Raw genomic sequence first — 20,828 nt, 5'->3', positions numbered from 1 at the left:
ACATCAAAGTCTGTTTCATCTTTGATCATTTCAACTCAGATATATTGTGCCAGTATGGAATTTCTTTTTTCATCACTCAATCATGCTTAGAATTTAAAGACATAATGCCTTTTTTATGGTTACTCTCCATAAACCCTAAAGGCTAACAGCTTTTAATTTTTTTTTTCGATCTTTTTTCTTCTTCTTTCCGGCTAGCTAGCTAGCTAGATTTTTTTTTAAAAGTAGGATAATCCTCCAATCTGACTAATCTATTCATACAAACACTGAAAATATCATTATTAAGTTATAAATTCTACTTGTCATCATCGAGCGAATCTGAAAATTTCATGAAAATTTAAATTTTTAAAAAATCATATTTATATGAAATCAAGAGCATGCAATGTGATAATATATAGTTCAACTAAAAAGTGGCCACTAGGTTAGTGTACTTTCTTGATGCTATAGAACATATGATCCAAAGGCGGATATAGAAGGGGGACAGATGAATCTCAAATTCAAAGCTTTCCCACTACTTGAAAGGGGGTACATTATTTATATATATATATATCTTATTAAATTGTATAATTTAATATTTTTTCTCATTCAATTTCTTTATTGAAGATCTCAACAAAAATAATATTATTGACTAATAATATAATAGAACAATCATCATGAGCATTAATAGGTGAATTCTAAATAATTGGTTGATAACAGCTTAAATATATGGGGCCATGTTGCTATTATAATTTTTTTGTATCATTAATTTCTATCATTTGTGACATACACATCAATCAAATAATTAATTTTTATATTTAATTTTTTATAGCCAGTAATGTTTAATTATATTATATTATGACTTATCATATTAATTAATTATTTTATATAAAAAATTGCTAAAAATCAACCAAAGTTTTATAAGTTTGTCTGTAATTCATACACTCTTTATTAGTATAATTTTACGTACATAACATTTCCTTTTATAAAAAAAAAATATAGCCTTCCCTATCACTTGATTTAATTTATTTCTAAGCTGTTTTCAGCTTTTTGACTTAATGAAAAAAAAAAGTTTTTAAAAATTTATAAGGTGAGAGTTCGAATCCCACTAACTGCATTCTCTATTCCTTATAAAAAATTATATTTTTCTAAGCTATAGCTTTCTTGTCTATTGTTTAATTTTGAAAAGAATATCAATTTGAATTATAGGCTAACGGCTAACCTATCTCTTTTAAAAAGTGAATTCTCGTAAGACTATGATTTGATCTCCGCACTTGCAAATTTTCTTTTCTAATTAATCTCTTAAACTACAGCATCTTTTAGAAAATAAAAACTAATTTCAATCCTTAATTATCTCTTTTCAGTTTTTATGATGTGGTTCTTTTCCTTTCTCCTTCTTTTTTTTTTTTTTACTTGACAAAGATAGTTTGATCTCCTCGACAATGACAGTTAACAATTTTAAAATGTTTAAACAGAGATGATTCTTTATTTGTTTTTTCTTTTCCAAAAAAAGATTAAATTTGGGTTGAAGAGATAATAACTTAGACTTTAAGTTTTGAGAGCTAGCTGAGGCTTGAGAGTAACATGAAAATAAAAGTTTCAAAGCATTAACCAATTGCTAGGAGATTCATCTCTCCCATGACTAGATGCTTGAACAATTTCTAAAAATATTTCTTTATCATTAGTTGTTGTATGTATGTATGTTTTCCCAATGTTTAATTATATTAAGAATTTCAAAGTATAATTCAATTAATTCATGTATTCAGTCTGCAATTTTTTTTTATCTCCAAAATGTAACTTCCTTTATAAAAAAAATAATTTAAATGCACATATTTCTAGAGATAATCTCATGATCAGAACAAACTCGAAAATTCAATTTACATTGATTTTATCTGCAAAAGAAGAAGAAAATAATGAGTCTAAGATATTTGAATGTGGTTGTTATTTTCGTTTCATTGGATTGATAAGACATAACTAAGTACATTCCATGAGATAGGTGTCACATAAATTGACAACAAGAGGCTACCTCACAAATTGAATTGGCTTTTTTCTCGTTGAGACTATGGGACCATTTCCCTATTATAAAAAGGAATCATTATCTTAAAACCACAGAAATTAAAAGCCCCTTGTTTACATTCCTTTCCAAGGAAAGCATACAAAAAACTTTATAAAATTTCATATCAATTAGTTATTTATTTCGGGATAGATATTGAAAATTGATGATATGCATTATATCATAACTATCACACAATTAAAAACCTAGAAATCTCCATAAATATGAGATTACTCTTCCATAGTAATCTCTTTTTCACATGCTTAAACAAACTTGGTTTTTAGATTTGTATCCACACACATATATAGATGCAATGCATATACGAATACATGCAACATGTGCATATGTTTACGTACACGTATTATAGGTTTGATTTTGAAAAGATTGACCATTTTTTTTTTGGTTTTTTGTCACAGTTGAAGTTTGAATTTAAAATTTTCAATTTGAAGTCGATTTCAATACCACTGAGTTAACAACTCATTGGTGAATAAATTTCCGAATTAGCAAAATGCATACAATTATGCACATATCACATATACGAATATGTGTGATATGTGCATATGTTTACGTACATGTATTATAGATTTGATTATCAAGAGATCAAATTTACTTTTTTGGTCTTTTAAATCATTATTGAAGTTTGAATTTAAAACTTTCAACTTTGAAGTTATTTCAAGACCATTGAGTTAACAACTCATTATGAAGAAATTACCGACTTAACAAATGTGTTAATTGTTATTTTATATTAGAGTTTATATTGAAACATTATTTGTCTTGTAAACTCGTTCTAAGATGTTGTCATTGAAAAAGAAAGAGATAGTTGTTGAATCATGAATGTTAAAAATGTAACATTATCCAAGATGTCAATCTAAAGAAAAAAAAAATTTTTGACAAATAAAGGTGTGAAATGGGGAGGTTTTGATTTTCTTTCATCAATGAACCTACCAAAAGGAATAGGATTTTTTCATTGATGAGGCAGTATCTAGCCAAATAAAATTCTTTACAAATGTTAGGCCCATAATTCATTATTGAACTGGAAAATTAGTCGAGTATCATTAACAACATAATTGGGAATTGACCCACAAATTGACACTGGGTTGCTGAGCTGTTCCAGGAATAAAAAGCATCCTTGGACCATGGAGAATCTGAATTATAATTCAAAGCCCAGGTTGTTCATGGCCCATTTATTTTCTGGCATCAGGTGGCAATGGGAATTTCATGATTTGGAAATCAGATACTAAGAAGAATAGAAGGGCAGACTCAACAGTTGGAATTGGAAAATTGAAGAAAAAGGGTTAGGATTTGCACAGCAGCAACAAGCTGGCAATGGGTTTTGCTTATATGGTTTGGATGGATTTGTTGTCAGCTCTAACAAGGACCCAGCTCACAACCTACCATCCATTATACAAACAAACAAGAATAATCCAATTCATTTGATTATCCTTAAGAATTAACATTTAATAAATTTAAATTTTAAATTTTAACATTTGTAATCCCTTCTTTTATATCCTATTGTAACATTTTTATAACAACAAAATTAAAGCTTAATATAATTCAAAAAGTTTAAAAAAATATCAAAACAGGGTAGACAAGTTAAGATGCGGGATGGATATTTGCTGCCTTCTTTGATGGAAAAATCATCATTAACTTCATAGAATATGATAGATTTATGTTCCTAAAGAAAGCTTATCACTTATCAGAAATATTGAAGATGTTTTTATTTTTCTTGAGAAATGAGTCGGCCTAGGTTCAATGCCTTGATGATTAGATTCCTTTAGTCATTTTCTTGTACAAAGAAAAAGCCCTAGAAAAATGATGGAAAGTTTTGACTCTCAGATGAAAGTTTTGACTCTTAGCAGTTAGCAGAAGATGTTAGAACAAATTTAGAAATTATGTCAAATTCATAATCGAAAATCTCAGTGAAAAATTGGCTTAAAAAAAACATTTTAACTGTTAAAAACTTGAAAATTAAAATCCCATCATTTATTAAAGTACAAAATTAATTACCGAGTCTCAAAATTTTGTCAAAGTCTGCCAATCCCATTTCTAAGAACCAAAGAAACAGCCATCCAAGAAATACAAAGTAAAAAAAAAAAAAAAAAATGCCATCTATATAAACTTAACAATCAAAATACACTAGGCATGACCAATTAATCTTACTAATTATATACTCAAAATCACCTGCTCCACAATATGCAATTGACCATGCCCTAGAAACAAACTACAGAATGTTTAGAAATTCATGCGACGGCGTCTAAGGCGGGAGACATGGCGGAGGAGAATCAGGGTAGTAGAAAAGGTTACAAGGTATCATCATCATCTTCTCCTAGACTCCGTCCGAGGTGCACATGTTCAAACCATCCAGGTTCAGCACCTTGTAGCAGGCATGGTTACAAGGTACCTAGGCTGGACATGAGGAGTTATAGTGCTAACAAAGAGATATTGAGGAGGGCATTAACACCACCAAATCGGAAGATGACGCTTAGGTGGTGGAATTTCAGGTCAACACCAACCCGGCTTTCTAACATGTCTATGGCTTAAGGTGCGGCTCTCTTTTTTATTAATTTTACCAGTTTTGACGGCACGAAATTTCTGATCAATTGAAGAGTATAGAGAGCATATGTAAGTAATTTGATAGAATGGTTAAACTTTTGACAAAACCATATGATTCCAAATGCCAGCTGTGTTCAAAAGTTTAGAAATTGATCATCCCGAAAGGGAGGAAAATCTATCAAAGAAACTAAGCTACTGGTTCGAATCGAATCCAATTTTCAGTATTTTAAGCTTCTGATGGGAGATGAAGTGGGGATGCCTTTATATAATGCTTTGTGTCTAATGTGTAAATCGGTCTGGCTGGTTTGATTCTCTGATTACAACAGTTAAAGAAAATAAAGCTGGATTTCAGTTTCCTTCCTTTTCTTTCCTTTACTATTCTATCCTCCCTCCCTCCATCCCTTCTTTAAACCTGATAATTCATATATTTGTATTGTGTAAAACATTACTAATTAATATATTTATATTATATTTTATACAAAAATTATACGTCATAATTCGATCAATACACAATATACTAAATTCATTTTTTGATTCTTGTTAACTCATAGTTTTTACTAGAACTTTAAATCATTTTTTTTTTTTGTTATATAATCATATCTTGTTTAAAATTGTGAAGTCTGCCTCCCTTTTTTTCTTGAGTAGCATAGGCCAATGGATCATCATATCAACACCATAAAGAAAAAAAATCAAGGACAATTTGGCAAATAAAAGTAACAGAAAGAGGTTAAAATCCATGTTGAGTAGCACAGGCCAATGGATCATTAATTTGGAGGTTCAAATCACATCTAAACACTTATTCTAACAATATACTTCGACATTGTTAATATGTTTGTGACCCTTTACTAGGCTTTCTTTTTGCATTGAATATCTTTTTTTTTTTAAACCACTTTGTTTTTTATCATTGTTACTTTTTCATAATAAAAAAATACATAAAAAATTCCTACATTACTTCGAAATGAAAATCAATAGTGACAAGGGCAGAATGAAAATATTGTGATGAAAGAAATTTATGAAAATGTTGATTCACAAAACTTTCAAATGAAAAAAAAGGCATTTTGAGAAAAATTCAAGATATTTTGATTCTTAGAGTGGTTGATAGAAGCTATGAAGGTAACCAGTCTTGAAGATTCTCCCAAACTTTTTTTTGTCACAATTATGGGTGCATTCATTGCATCTTATGCATTGCATTCATAACATTCATTGCAAACAAAATGCTTGAATTAGCAAAAGGATAAGAATTTTCAAAAAATTTTGCAACCAGTAAGTCTTCGGTTGAGAAAAATTTTCAAAAAATGATATTTGATTGAGAAAAAAATAAAACATTAACTCTTGATTGAAAAGTTTTAAGAAATATTTATCTATCTCAAGAAGTGAGTGGGATTTGTAAGCCTTCTAGAATAATCTTAAAGCCTTCCGAGTATGATCTGTAAAACCTATGAATGGGATCTTTAAAACTTACTGTTGTTATTTTCAAAATCGTTTTGATCTCATGTTTCGACTAAGGCTCAGATTTATCCATTTTCAACTTCGGTTCAGGTCAGGTCATTTAATTTTTTAACTTGGCTCCATTTGATCACTTTTAGTTTTTGATATTTGCTTAGTTCGATCATTTTCATTTTCGACTTCAGTTCAGTCCAAGTCATTTAATTTTTGACTTACGGTTCAGTCCCGATCATTTTTATTTTTTACCTCGATTCAATTCAGGTCATTTTATTTTTTAACTTGGCTTAATCTGATCACCTTTATTTTTTGACTTTGGCTTATTTCAGTCACTTCATTTTCGATATTGGTTTAGTTCAATCACTATCATTCTTTATTTTGGTTTAATCCAGTCATTTTTGTTTTCGACTTAGGTTCAAACCTAGTCATTTTCAACCTTAGTTAAATGCGATCATTTTCATCTTCAACTTTGATTCAATCTGATCACTTTTTATCTTCGACTTTGGCTTAGTACGATTACTTTAATCATTCAACCTTTTGGATTAATCCAAATTATATCATTTTGTTTGCTGACTTTAACTATAACCAAGTCATTTTATTTTTAACTTTAGCTATAATCAAGTCATCTCATTTTTTTACTATGATTGATGCAAGTTATGTTTCTAATTATAGCTTTGCCCAAATCATTAATTTTTGACTTTTGACTTTATCCAAATCATTTCATTTTAACATTCATTTAAATCCAAATAATTTTATCTTCAAACCCAAGACATAATTGTCGTCTATATCTTTACATAATTTTTATTACATAAAAAATATGTAAAAAAAAATAATTATAAACATTCCCTTTAATCTAGTTGGACCCGATTTAATTTCAAATACAAAGGCCAAAATCGATTAAGTTCGAGTTTATCCAAAGTTCAATATATATTTTTTATATGATTATTCTTTTTTTTTTTTGTTTTATTTGCCCATATATATCTATTTATCTTATTCATTCTATTATCTTTCTTTTATTATCTTTTATTTTTTTGTTAATTATTTTTAATTTATCTGTTTATTTCAAAACAAAAAAAAAAAAGAAAAAGAAAAGAGAAAACAAAAGATTGGCTTTGGTGATAAATCAGGTGATAATCCTCAGTTTCAAACTGAATTTGAAGTGATCTGAAACTCACTCCCTCGTCCTATAAATAAATTTAAGCTTACACTGAATCAACAGAAAGAAACAACAGCAATTGACAGTGAAAATCATAGAGAAAACAGAGGAGGAAAAACGATTACAGGAAGCAATCAATTGCAACCACCAGTGCCACCACCAGTTTCCACCAAGCCAATTTTGCCACCATCTTCCATAGCCGAGCCTAATTTCCTGCAAAACCACCACAATAGACAGAAGCAACTCACTCCAATTTCTAGCCTAATTCTTAGAAAATCCATTCCCAGCCACAATTGAACAAGAATAATTACAGAGAAAAAAACACAAAAGCCATGCACAATCACCTAAACACCACAACCACTCAATTTTATCAGAAACCAATAGTCAAGCACAAAAACAGCCCAAAAGCAAGGAGTCGAGCCATAAGAAAACAACAAGAAGTGCAAAACCCAGAAGGTGGCAGAAGTTAATTTTCTTTGGGGTTTCTGGATTTAAACAGAAGTTTTATTTTGGGACATTTCGGTTAGTAGAGAAGAGGCGACTTATGGTGGACATTTTGGTGAAATACACAGGGGTGGAAGGCAGTAATGCTTATGACCTACTTCGGTGGAGGCAATTGAGATCGTCGACAGCTTGAAAGCTGCTACTTGATTTTGCTTGTGTTTGAATGCAGACGGAAGACGTCGTCTGGAATAAAAAGGGGAGACAAACAACAGGAAAAAAGTGAGCAGCGACGGAAGGTAGCGGTGGTCGTGACCCTAGTAGGTAGAGGCACCGGCGAAGAACGGCAGCGGCTGGCGACGACAAGGGACAGCGACAATCAATTCTTGGGTTTTGGTAGCCGTACCTATTTGAAGAAGGAAGGGGAACTTTTTTTTTTTGGCACGAGGGAGAGGAGAAACGGATAATTTTTTTTTAAGATGGCTTTTACAGCAGCAATGAAGCGCTGCAATTGGCATTAAAAGGGAGCTGAGCTGTGCCTGTGTGTGTGCCAGGCTCACAACCGGTTCCATACCCAATCCAGGTAGCAATCAGAGCTAGGCCCACTTGAAAAGCAATTCTAGCCTGTCAGCCCAAACTGATTGTTGACTTAAATCCTAACCCAAATTCTGGTTTTGCATTTTTTTTATTATTATTTTTAATTTTAACATTTATTTATTTATTTTTTTCATTTACCGTATTTGGTTAAATTTAGATTAAGGACATATTTTATGATTTAGAAACAATAGTTAATAATTAAAAATTAATAATTTGAACAAAAATAATTTCAATTATATTATTATTTTAATGATGAAATTTTTAAAAATTAATAATTATTATAATGATGAAATTCTAAAAAATTTCAAATGATAAATTTTTTAAGAAATCTTTTAAGTGATGAATTTTTTTAAATTTAATTCAAATGATGAAATAATTTAAATAAAAGTTTAATAAAAGCAATTGTATTCATTTCCAAATTAAAAATTAAAAATGTAATAAAAAATTTTTAGGTGTAAAAATATATGATGGTTATCCATAGGATAAAATCTTTAAAAAAATCACAAATAATTGAATTTTCATAAAAATTTTAGGTAAAAAGTTTTTTCTTTTTCTAAATTTAACTTGAAAGGAATTTGATGAGAATTCAAAAAATAATTATCATATTATTTTTTTTAACAGATAAATGATGAATAAACGGAAGAGAATGGGAGCTGGAAAGAGAACTTGATACGCATGGAATTTAATCAAGCTGAAGCTGATGCAATTTACGTGATTTCTCTAAGTAGAAGGGGAATGGCTGACATTTTAACAAAACTGGGGAGTAAACAGTAAAAAGTGGATACTGGGTGCAATCCGAGGTCGATACAGATGCAGGAAACCAATCCTTGGTGTGGAGGAAGATTTGGGGGCATCAATACCACCCAAAGTAAAACTCTTTGCATGGAGAACCTGTCACGAAATCCGGCCATCAATGGAGAAACTAGCAGCCAAAATCAACAATGTTAATCCATGCTGCCCAAGATGTGAAATCACAAATGAGTCTGTCTTGCATGCTTTAAAGGACTGCTCAACCCCATCCAGAGTACTGTCTGAGAGCAACAATGTGAAACAGGTGGTACAGATAACAAGTCAAAGTTGCAAAGAGTGGCTGGAAACTGCTGCAAGGATACTGTCAAATACAGACTTTGAAAAATTTCTTATGTTACTTTGGTTATTATGGGAAGACAGAAACTCGAATGTGAAGATGGGGCAATCCCAACCGGAAAACACCATTGAGCAGAAAGCCAGAATGCTGTTGACTGAATACAAAAGTAAGTCTCTACAGAAAAATAACCAAAGGAACACAATGGTGAGGAAATGGGAGGTACCAACAGAAACGCTCCACAAAGTCCATTTCGATGGTGCTCTAAACTCTCACAGCAGAAAAGGAGGTGTTGGAGTTCTCATACGAGATCACATGGGACAAGTTGCAGGTGCAGCGCATTCACAGTGAACCCAGTATCAGATGCTTGTGTAATAGAAGCAATAGCAGCAGTGAAAGCGTTGGAGTTTGAGGCACAAATAGGATGCAGGAAGATTGTGCTTGAAGTAGACTCTCGTTTAGTTTCAAACTGTTTGAAAAAAAAGGAACATAGACCCAACTATTCATGATGGCTGTTTGTAAAAAAAGGATGAGGTACTATCCAACATAGACCCAATTATTCATGATGGCAGGGGATGGATAAGGAAGTTGGATATATGCTTGATAGAACACACGAAGAAAGAAGGAAATGAGGCAGCTCGTTCACTTGCACAGTATAGTTTCAGCCAGAAAGCGACAGGTTTTGGGTAGAGGATTTTCCAGATTCTAAAACTTCAGCTGTACTAATGGACATTGCAAGTTTAAATCAATAAAAAGGGATTTTATATTAAAAAAAAAAAAATCTTAACAATTATATACTCAAAATCACCTGCTTTAGAAATTCATGCGACGCTGTCTATGGAGGAAGACATGGCGAGATGAATCGGGGTCCAAGAAAAAGTTACATGGCACCGTCATCCTCATCTCCTAGACCCCGTCCGAGGTGCACATGTTCAAACCATCCAGGTTCAGCACCTTGTAGCAGGCATGGTTATTATTCCTCTTTCTGCTACTGCCTACTTGTAAATAGTGTGCAAATTTTGTTTGGAGTTAAAGGGGGTTAAAGATTCAGCTTTGATATTTTTTTTAATCAAATTATGATATAGTCTATTTCTTTGAATCAGTGTTTTGATACGGTTTAAATTGCAATTATCACTTGGCAAAGATGCAAACACAAATGCCAAAAGTCTAATTTTAATAAAGCAAAAGGGGAATAAGTAATAACTCAAGGTTGTAACCAATATAATTTTTTTTGTAAACCTCCTTTCCTTTCCCTTACTTTTCTCCAATTTAGAAGGACAAAAGCCAGGGTTTGAACTTTTATTTTCTCTCTTCTTTTATCAGTTCCTAAATTGTCTTTCCTTTCCATCATGACAATTCTTAAAGAGTTACTCTTCCCAATTATATGTGAATTTTATGAAAATTCTGCTATTTTCTTGTTTGCAAAGGCCCATTCCTTTCTCTTTCATCCTTCTGCTCATTTAGCTGCTGAAGAATGCGAAAGGTACCTACATTTTGCTTTACTTGGGAATTCCTTTTTTTTTTATGATGAAATATGAAAGAACCCCTTATTTATCCGTGATTCAGTCTGCAATTTTTCATGCTAAAAGGGTTGTGTTGTTCACAATATATTGCCTCAGTGTGAGAAGTTTTTTTGTAATATGTAGCTTGGAGAAACTGAAATATTAACATCAAATTTGTTTTCCAAGAGAAATTTCCCTCCATCCACTCCATTCCTGTTCTTGAATTGTGAATGGATGCATTGGAATTCTATTGGCAACTGTTGTTTACCAGATCCTTCACTTACAGATTCTTGGTCAAAGGATTGGAACATTGCTGTGACAGAGTAAGCCCAACGACAAAGACCGGAAAGAGACACTGGCAATTCAGTAATTTGTGGTGTCTTTCCGTATTTAATAACTGAAGCATGCTTGCATAAATGCAATGGGTTTTGCTTACGTGGCTTGGGTGGATTTGTGGTCAGCTCCAACAAGGACCCAGCTCACAATCCTCCTTCCATTGTATATACAAATAATAATAATCCAATTCATTCGATTATCGTTTGAAATTTAAATTTTAATATTTGCAATTTGATTGTAAACTTTTTTGTACCAACAAAATTAAAGCTTAATATAATTCAAAAATTTTCTAAAATTATCAAAACAGGGTAGACAGGTTAAGATGTGGGCTGGATCTTTGCTGCCTTCATTGATGGAAAAATCATCATTAGCCCAAAGAAAGCTTATCACTTACCAAAGATAATGAAGATGTTTTTATTTTTCTTGAGAAATGAGTTGGCCTAGGTTCAATGCCTTGATTATTAGATTCCTTTAGTCATTTTCTTGTGCAAAGAAAAGCACTTTTGCACAACAAAATGAAGAAGAAAGTTATAACTCTTAGCAGTTAGCAGAAGATGTTAGAACAAATTTAGAAATTATATCAAATTGATAATCGAAAATCTCAGTGAAAAATTATGTCTTCAAAAAACAAAAACATTTTTAACTGTTCAAAACTTGAGAATTAAAATCCAATAAATTATGTCTCCCAATCCCATTTCTAAGAATCAAAGGAACAGCCATCCAAGAAATACCAAGTCAAAAAAAAAAAAAAATACCATCTGTATAAAGTTAACAATCAAAATACACTAGGCATGACCAATTAATCTTAACAATTATATAGTCAAAATCACCTGGTCCACAATATGCAATTGACAATGCCTCAGAAACAAACTACTGAAGGTTTAGAAATTCAGGCGACGCCATCTACGGAGGGAGACATGGCGGAGTTGAATCGGGGTCGTAGAAAAAGTTACCTGGCATCATAATCTCCTAGACCCCGTCCGAGGAGTACATGTTCAAACCATCCAGGTTCAGCACCTTGTAGCAGGCATGGTTACATGGTACCTAGGCAGAATATGAGGAGTTAAAGTGCTAACAAATAGATATTGAGGGCATTAACACCACCAAATCGGAAGATGACACTTAGGTGGTGGAATTTCAGGTCAACACAAAGCCAGCTTTCTAAAATGTCTATGGCTTAAGGTGCAGCTTTCTTTTTTATTAATTTTACCAGTTTTCATGTAAGGAAATTTCTGATCAATTGAAGAGTATAGAGGGCATAGTAAATAATTTGATAGGATGGTTAAGCTTTTGACAAACCATATGATTCCAAATGAACCAGCTGTATTCAAAAGTTTAGAAAAGGATCATCCCAAAAGGGAGGAAAATCTATCAAGTAAACACAGATATTGGTTCGAATCGTATCCAACTTTCAGTTTTTTAAGCTTCTGATGGGAGATGGAGATGTCTTTATGATGCTTTGTGTCTAATGTGTAAGTCGGTCTGGTTGGTTTGATTCTCTGATTACAACAATTAAAGACAATAAAGCTGGATTTTGGTTTCGTTCCATTTCTTTCCTTCCCCTCCTTCCCTTAAACCTGACAATTTATATTTTCGTAAAATGTAAAACACTAATAATTAGTATATTTGTATTGTGTTTAAAACAAAAATTATGAGTCACAATTCTGTTAGACACGTAAAATACGAAATTCATTTTTTGATTTTTGTTAACTTATTTATGGTTTTTACTAAAATTTTAAATCATGTATCATGTTTTAAACTATAAAGTCTACCTCCCCTTTTTTTCTTGCTTAACTGGGGCTAAAAACAGAGGAAAACAATCCATGTTGAGTAGTACAGGCCAATGGATCATCATATCAACACCATAAAGAAAAGAATCAAGGACAAATTGGCAAATAAAAGTAACAGAAAGAGGGAAAACTCTCAAAAGCCTCATCACAGAAACTGTCCAAGCATCATCATTCATCACTTTCTTTGAATGAACTTTTTTCAGTCATAAAGTACCAACAGATCATGCTGCATTATCTTAATTCATGCATTGAACTTAAACATAACAATCACAAAGAAGCAGCACCTTTATATGACTTTTATCATTGTTTATCAGCACTTGCCTTGCATTTTAAAGAATGTCTCAAATTGAAATCACTATATGGTAGCATCTATAGACTATTTGAAGCAAAAACCATCAGTACAACATGCTTGCCTTGCATTCAAGCAACATGATCAAAATATAACCAATTAAGTGTGGAATGTACTTTCATGAGATTGTTCTGTATTAGCAAGGCAAATTTTACATTAGTCATGGCATATAGTTAATGTACGTACAAAACAGCATAAGGGTGATTCAGAAGAGTCTATTCTAACTAAAATCCTTGCACTGCAGAGAGAAAATGAAGCACCATATAGAAGGTCTACACCTGGGAGAAGAAAGAAGACTTAATGCTTCAATGGTCCATATATCTATGTGGTTCCTTCCTTATGGCCCTGCAAGAATTCAGAAAAATGCTATTCAAATAATGAAAAGACAATAGCATTGCAGACATTGTTCATTCAGATACAAAGTAGAAACGTAGCTTCTTGGTTTACCATTCACATAGAAAAATAAGTTCAACAGCCCCTTACTACATGAAACAACTTAAGGAATGTAATATTTGTTTTTTAAAAAATAAGCATGTCTGAATTTGTGAGCACATGTACATGCATATGAATGAATGTGTGACTAAGGGAAGAATCTCAACTATAGCAGAAAAAGGCAAAATGATCATTTTTTTTTATTATTTTAAGAGTAAGTTATAGTTAAACCAAGGCAGCATTTCCTGATCTGTGGAATTTCTTTTTATGGATAAATTTTTTTCCTGTAAACCATGAAGACACCCTACTTTATAATGGATGTTCTAATACCAGCCAAAAAGGAAATTTATTTGAGATTATGTCACCATTCTTTAGGAAATTGGTTGTGGACAGGATCATCCACCAGGGTAGCAACTACTCAACATCTATTAGATTAACTGACTTTAGTCCATGTAACATAAGGTATATACCAAGCAGACATGAACAGAAAATTATCAGAAAATATAAGAAATTGTTCTCTATAACCGACCAATAAGATCTTAGAACAAGCAGATTCAATGAATAGAGTTTTCCTTGTTTCTAGAGCTTTTCACTCATGCTTGATCTCTATGGTCAATACCATTAACAATCTCCCTAAGGTAGCAATGTTAATAGTCACTTGAATCAAATCTTTGGTCAATTAAGCTAACAGAAGCGAGGTTACGCACAAAATTTTTTACCCAAGCTTGAATTTGACATTCATATAAAGACGACAAACTGAAATAAATATCAAGTTCATACGAATTATAAAGTAAAGAGCTGTGAAATAACAGGTGATGCATCACTTTGAAATACCAGATAGCTTTGAAAATACCAGTTCTATGTCATTTCACTTTCTCCCTCAATATGATGAATCAGGATCACTAGCTTGATTCACATCATCACACTGCCGCTATCTACCCCTTTGTCGTGTAATACCAGGCTCTCCATGTAACTATCAACAAATGAAGCTTCTGCCTCAATTCCAAGATGCTTCATTTGCTGGCAGTTCAAATCCAGTGAAGCCATCACTCCACCATCCACTTGCAATAAAACTTCCCCATTCTTCCTAAACCCCAATACGCTTGGTAACCCTCCACTTTGATCAGTCAAATGTAACACCTTAGTCCATGACCCAACTACACCATATTCCTTCATGACCCACAAGTCAAGCTGCTCATCATCTCCCTTAAGCACTGCAATGGAAGATTCATAATATTTCATAATTAACAAATTCATAGGGCGTAAACCAATTAAACTCTCTGGCAACCTTATCAAAAGAAATTCCTCGGCACTTATATCAAACCCCAAAACCGTATTCCTGAATCCACCATTCTTTCTTCTTCCCCAGCCAATGGACAGCCCCATTAACAAAGGTCCATGAAATTTCTTCTTTAATGATATACTTAGGAGATATAGCAGAATCCTCGTCCAAGAATTTCCATTAAGTGAAAACAAGTAAGCTTCAGTCAAAGTTTCACCAATTTCACCCGAGACTCTAAGTAGCTTGCAATCATTGGTTCTTGAACCAAACCCAAATCCAGAAATTACATACGTATTATTAGTCAAGCAGGTAAGGCTGTGCTGGAGCAATGAAATGTACTTTTGAACGGAAGGATTCCAAAGAATAAAGTTTAAAATATCTATTGTAAAAAAGCTAACACAGACTCCCATTACAACAACCAACCACTATAAAATAATCCAAACAACCCTTGACAGGTAAGTGAAGCTACTTGAACTCATCAAGGTCACCATTGTCAAAATGTAAGAAGTAGTTTTCTTTACCATTTTTTAAGAGCTTGAGAAGGAGAAGGTAAGGGTTGGGTTTGGAAAGTGTTGTTTCTAAATGGGTTGAAGTGAAAGACGGGCTGTTCATGAGGCTGTTCTAGGTTTTGCAAACTGACCTGTATCTCACCAGGGACTTCACAGGAAGTCTTTTAAGGATTTCCAGGATGGCTTCCAGTGGCAGATAGTCAGACATCTTCTTTTCCCTTAATGAACTGTATCTGGGTAAGAGAAAGAGCAAGGGTCGAAGTGGGTAAAAGCCAAAGCCGTAGCACCCTTGGTATAGAAGAAAGAGACACATTGGACTGACTGACTTCAAGTTGCTTTATTGCTCACACCATAATATTTTAAGAATTTAATGAACTGTATCTGGGTAAGAGAAAGAGCAAGGGTCGAAGTGGGTAAAAGCCAAAGCCGTAGCACCCTTGGTATAGAAGAAAGAGACACATTGGACTGACTGACTTCAAGTTGCTTTATTGCTCACACCATAATATTTTAAGAATTTTTTTCTACCGATCTCAAATTTTTCTCTTTATGAGGTAAGATAAGATTTACTTGAAAGCAGGAAAAGCAGTGTAATTGGCCTCCAATGAAATGTTTCTTTGGGGAAAAAAAATAACAAATAACAAATTGATCTAATTAGTACAAACTCAGTAAAAAAGATAAAGATGAAATTGAGTCACAGCTAATTCATTTTGAATCTTTCTTTTTCTTAGGTGAAATTAACAAACACCTACTGGCCAAAAAAAAATACACGAAGAGAGCATTTCATTCTTAATACAATGCTATCATAGGTTTTCTTATTTTACTTATTGATTAAGAGGAAGAGAATATATTAGTTACAATTATTATTATATAATTAATTATAATTTAATGTTATATAAAGTTTATAAAAATTATGTAAAATTCATTTTTTTTAGTGGCAGATTCATATATAATTTTTTTATTGTAATTAATTAATTACAATATTGTAATAAAAATTGCAATTAAAATAATAATACTCTTAGAAATTAATTTTTATCTTATTTTTTTTTAATTTATAATGATTGACACTTGGATTAGTAGGCATGTTATTTAAATTGACACTTAAGGTTGCAAGTTTAAAAAACTTATATGTTTAATGTTCTTTTTAATAAAATAAGTAATAAGATAAGAAAGTTTAAGAATAAATTAAAAATAAAAAAAACTTAATTTTAACTCTCTTCTTCTCATGAATAGAAACCCATACCCAATCTTTTTCTTCTTTTAATAATAGAAAATATACTTCAAATATATAAAAGAAAGAAATTGAAAATATTCTCATTCTTGTTTGGGTTCGAGATTAAAAGAGAAATCATAGTTAATTACAAAGGTGATATGAGAAACTCGAAAATTAATTTAATTAAAACAGCTTAAAATATGACATCTAACAAATTTGATATTATCCCATGCTAAAACTTATTATGTTTAAAAAAAATGATATGGGAAGTTTGGAAGTGACGACGAATGCAAAAGGAAACAGCAAGGGAGCCGAATGCAAAATGAAGCCTGTTAAGCTCAACATTTGTAGTGGCAAACAGAAAGAAAATGTATAGTCTCAGCATACAAGGATTAAAAGAGTATTCTGAGGCCAAAAGCTCCTGCTCAAGGTTTATTGCAAATAAAACATGCCAAACAAGCAAAATCATTGATTAAACAAAATTTGACACAATATTATTCGCAAAGTGTATTACTTCAAGTCATCACAGTAAACTTAAAAGATCCTCTGAGTGCATTTAGCTATGTATGCCTCCCATCCTTGAAGGCTGTATTCACCAGCTGCCTTTCAAGGGTTTTGTTGCCTTAATGATTCCACGCCCCACAATTATTATGTTACTACCCCTATCGAAGATGACCAGGAAAATCATTTATCTCAGTTATTAAAGCTGAAAGAAGGGAAATGCCACAGAAAAATGAAAAATGTCTCTGGCATGCTTAATCCTCATCCTACAACTGATTTATTTGTTTAATGATTTGGATTAATAGTATAACTAATTCTTAAATTATAATGAAATAGATATTTGAATTATAAAAATTTTTAATATAATTTTCGAATTATAAATATGTTAAATAATATGATATTTAAAAATTTATCAATCACAAACTAATCGTAATAGAAATAAGTACCATATTAAAAGATCATACCTTTCTATTTACAGCAAAGGAAATACATTACCAATACCATATCTTTCCCTTTTGATAAATGTTAAAAAATGAATTGTTACATATAAATTTGCCTAAACAAAAATAATGTGCTGCTCTTCTTTTTAAGATTCAGAAATAATTAAATTAAATTTTTTTTTATTTTTTATTTAACAATAAATAATTTTTTATTTTGATTTAGTATGTTTTCTCATCTAACCGGTTCAAATAAATTTATTTAACTAAATTTAATAAATTTATAAAATCTTACTCTATCACATTTTCTTAATAAATTTGAACTCAAATAATAAAAATAACACACTTCTTTTTTACTACTTGATTTAAGCTAACTATAAGTAGAGAAATTAAAAATATAGTTGTAGTGGTAGACTGATACTAGACAACAAGTTGTTGAATATCATTCTAAGTCCAAAAGCATAATTTTCTAAGTTAGTTGAAAGTTTAAAATATAATGTATCACATATTGAATAAAAAAATCATTTGTATATAGCTTAAAAGAAATTATTTGTATTTTTGAATTAAATGTTAAAATAGTCAAGTCACTTGAGCTTACTAGTAGTTTTTATAGTGAGTTAAATAATTTTAAAAGTCAAAAGATTAGATACTTAGATTTATTTAATAAATTTATTTATTTTTTATTTTTTAAAATTTTGAAATATTAATATAATATTATTTTTATTTTGAATAATGATATTTGAACAGAAAAATATGATTGTTTGAATAAATTTATTTGATCAGAAAAATATGATTGTCCGATTAAATTTGTTTAAATAAAAAAATATAATTATACAAATTATCATAACTTTTTGAATAAAAATTTTTGTGTTTATTTATTTATTATAAACAAATTTTTTTATTTAATCATTTTCATTACTTTTGATTTAAAATTTTTAAAATTTTATTATACCCTGAAAACATAATTTCTTTTATAATTATATCCTTCCTGGCTCAAAACCCTATTTATTCTTTCTTACTATTTCTATTTTCTTAAATCAATCATCCACCAAATCTGCTTTCACATATTTTTCCGAACAGTAAAAAAAAAAGCCAGAGCTACCGCTTTCCCTTCCGCTTTCCTCCCAATCCAAGCAAAAGAAAGCAAACAATTGACGGGTGTTACAGAATTTGGCTCATAAAAGATGTCAGAACAAACAACTATTTCATATTTGCCTGAAGAAATCTTACTCCGGATCTTCTATAAACCATCTATCAAATCCCTGGGAAACTGCATTTGTGTGTCTAAAACCTGGAACTCTCTCATTAAAAACCCCTCTTTTGTTCCCTCCCATCTCAAAAACCAGTCAAAAGATTCTTCCAGAAACAACAATAACAACCTTTACCTTGTCATGACTGGAAAATTAAACAAAACGGAATACTCTTTGCATTTTGATGACCAAGAATTCAGTAAGTGCACTCGGTTAGAATACATGCCATGCCATCTGATAGCCATCATCATATGGTTGGTTCTTGCAATGAATTAGTTTATTTGTTGGACTATCAGTTTGGGTTCGCCTGCAAATTCATTTTATGCAACCCAATTATTAGAAAGTGTATTAGACTCCCAGACCCATGTTTTTGTAGCTGGCCATATAAAACTACGGCTGGGTTTGGATTTGATTCAATAAGAAATGATTATAAACTTTTGAAAATTAACGAGAATGAATCTGAGCTTTACTCACTCAATAAAAATTCTTGGAAAACATAAGCTCCACCAAAGCATTTTCTTTATTCTGATCAGTTTTTTGAGTTCATGGTTTTTGTCAATCGAGTTGTTCATTGGATTGGTTACGAGAATGTAGATTATCATGGGCGTAGTAGGTGTAAGGTTATGCTTTTGGGGTTTGATATGGGCGATGATGTTTCTAAAGAGATTATGTTGCCTGAGAGTTTTGAGTACTTTGCACAACCATTCAGAGATGCGTGTCGTGCCACATGATGAATTGTCATCGATTGAATTGGTGGCTTTACATGAGGAGTACTGTAATATATGGGTGGTGGCAGAGACATGGACTAAGATGTTCATTAGATTTGGAATAATAGGAACCGGGCCAATGCCAAGGGTTCTAGGGTTTAGGAAAAATGGGGGTTTGATATTGAGAATTAACGATTCACAGGTGGTTTCCCAAAGCTATGAAATTAATAATGTTGCAATTAAGGGAATTTATTCTTATGCTTTTAGTTACATGGAGAGCCTGGTATTACTTGACCAAGTCATTGATGCTAGAAGTGAGAATGGTGCAAGGTGTGTGATTAATGCTAGTAATTCAATTTGAGAAGCAACTGAAGATTTTACTCAACCTGCTGCTGATGATGAAGCAACTGATGATTCTACTGATCCTAAAGATTGTACAAGAAGTGCAACCTCCGAGTAGGGGAGAAGGATGGCGGTCTCGAACAGGAAAACTACATTTAGCTATTATTTGAACAATGCTTTATTTTGTTTATTATATCATACATGTGAACATTTAAGCTCAACTTTTTGCTAAATTTCATTCCAGCATTCCTGCTAATAAATGTATTTGGGTTGGGCTGCACAAGGTTCCATGGGCTTGGCACCATTTGGGTTGGATTCAATATTGAAGATCCCAAAGTTTTTTAAGTTGAGCAACTAAAGCATTCCATTGAGCAGTAGCTTTTCTCTTTCAATGTGAGCTCTATGAAACAAATTACTGATATTGATCCGAGAAAAGAATATAAACCCGATGGCTTTTATTGATGGAATTATCCAAGGCAGTGTAAAATAGTTGTTACAGGACATTTACTTTGGATTGATATATGCTTGTGACTTACCTTTATTTTTAATGATGCTATCACATGCTCAGAGATTTGCTTAATTATTTTCCATGTCCTAAGTCCAAAGCCTGTGGTGCTTGTTGGAAGACAAAACAAAATATTGTGAACAGAAGTGAAGCCATAAATATGAGAAATGAGGGATCAAATTATAATTTTACTATAAAAAAAAAAGATTGAATAATTTTTTTGGTGGGATGATGTATTTTACTACAATGGTTACACCCCTGATTGTGAACTTCTTTGCATATTGTAAAATGCATTAGTTATTATTCCTTATTCTGCTACTGCCTATTTGTAAAGTTTTTTCTTCTTTGTTTCTTTTTGTTTATTTCACAAATTTAA

General features: G+C 31.7%; 1 protein-coding gene, 1 long non-coding RNA gene and 3 pseudogenes across 2 annotated transcripts; 3 read left to right on the top strand and 2 right to left on the bottom strand.

The window, feature by feature from the left end:
* Positions 1-4,153: 4,153 nt before the first annotated feature.
* Positions 4,154-4,701, top strand: LOC149514560 (uncharacterized; annotated as a pseudogene).
* Positions 4,702-7,117: 2,416 nt separating this feature from the next.
* On the bottom strand, positions 7,118-8,460 carry LOC149514559 (uncharacterized). Its single transcript, XR_016328079.1, has 2 exons — positions 7,523-8,460; positions 7,118-7,391 (listed from the first exon to the last, which is right to left on the bottom strand). It is a non-coding gene; the product is annotated as an uncharacterized LOC149514559 (long non-coding RNA).
* A 3,199-nt stretch (positions 8,461-11,659) lies between these two features.
* LOC149514558 (uncharacterized) lies at positions 11,660-12,838 on the top strand (annotated as a pseudogene).
* Positions 12,839-13,378: 540 nt separating this feature from the next.
* On the bottom strand, positions 13,379-15,809 carry LOC111302306 (F-box protein CPR1-like). Its single transcript, XM_089744274.1, has 2 exons — positions 14,563-15,809; positions 13,379-13,622 (listed from the first exon to the last, which is right to left on the bottom strand). The coding sequence occupies exon 1, from the start codon at positions 15,399-15,401 to the stop codon at positions 14,622-14,624; it is 780 nt and encodes a 259-aa protein (XP_089600400.1). The 5' UTR covers positions 15,402-15,809; the 3' UTR covers positions 13,379-13,622; positions 14,563-14,621.
* A 2,829-nt stretch (positions 15,810-18,638) lies between these two features.
* Positions 18,639-20,065, top strand: LOC149514557 (F-box/kelch-repeat protein At3g06240-like; annotated as a pseudogene).
* The last annotated feature ends 763 nt before the right edge of the window (positions 20,066-20,828 follow it).

The sequence above is a fragment of the Durio zibethinus genome, chromosome 15 (genome assembly GCF_047325235.1).
Source record: "Durio zibethinus cultivar Kanyao isolate XHJ-2024 chromosome 15, ASM4732523v1, whole genome shotgun sequence".
Classification (NCBI taxonomy): Eukaryota; Viridiplantae; Streptophyta; class Magnoliopsida; order Malvales; family Malvaceae; genus Durio; species Durio zibethinus.
This window is presented reverse-complemented; position numbering and strand designations above follow the sequence as displayed.

Coding starts and splice junctions, on each gene's coding strand:
- LOC111302306 (XM_089744274.1), bottom strand. CDS start 15,401: ATGGGAGTCTGTGTTAGCTTTTTTACAATAGATATTTTAAACTTTATT.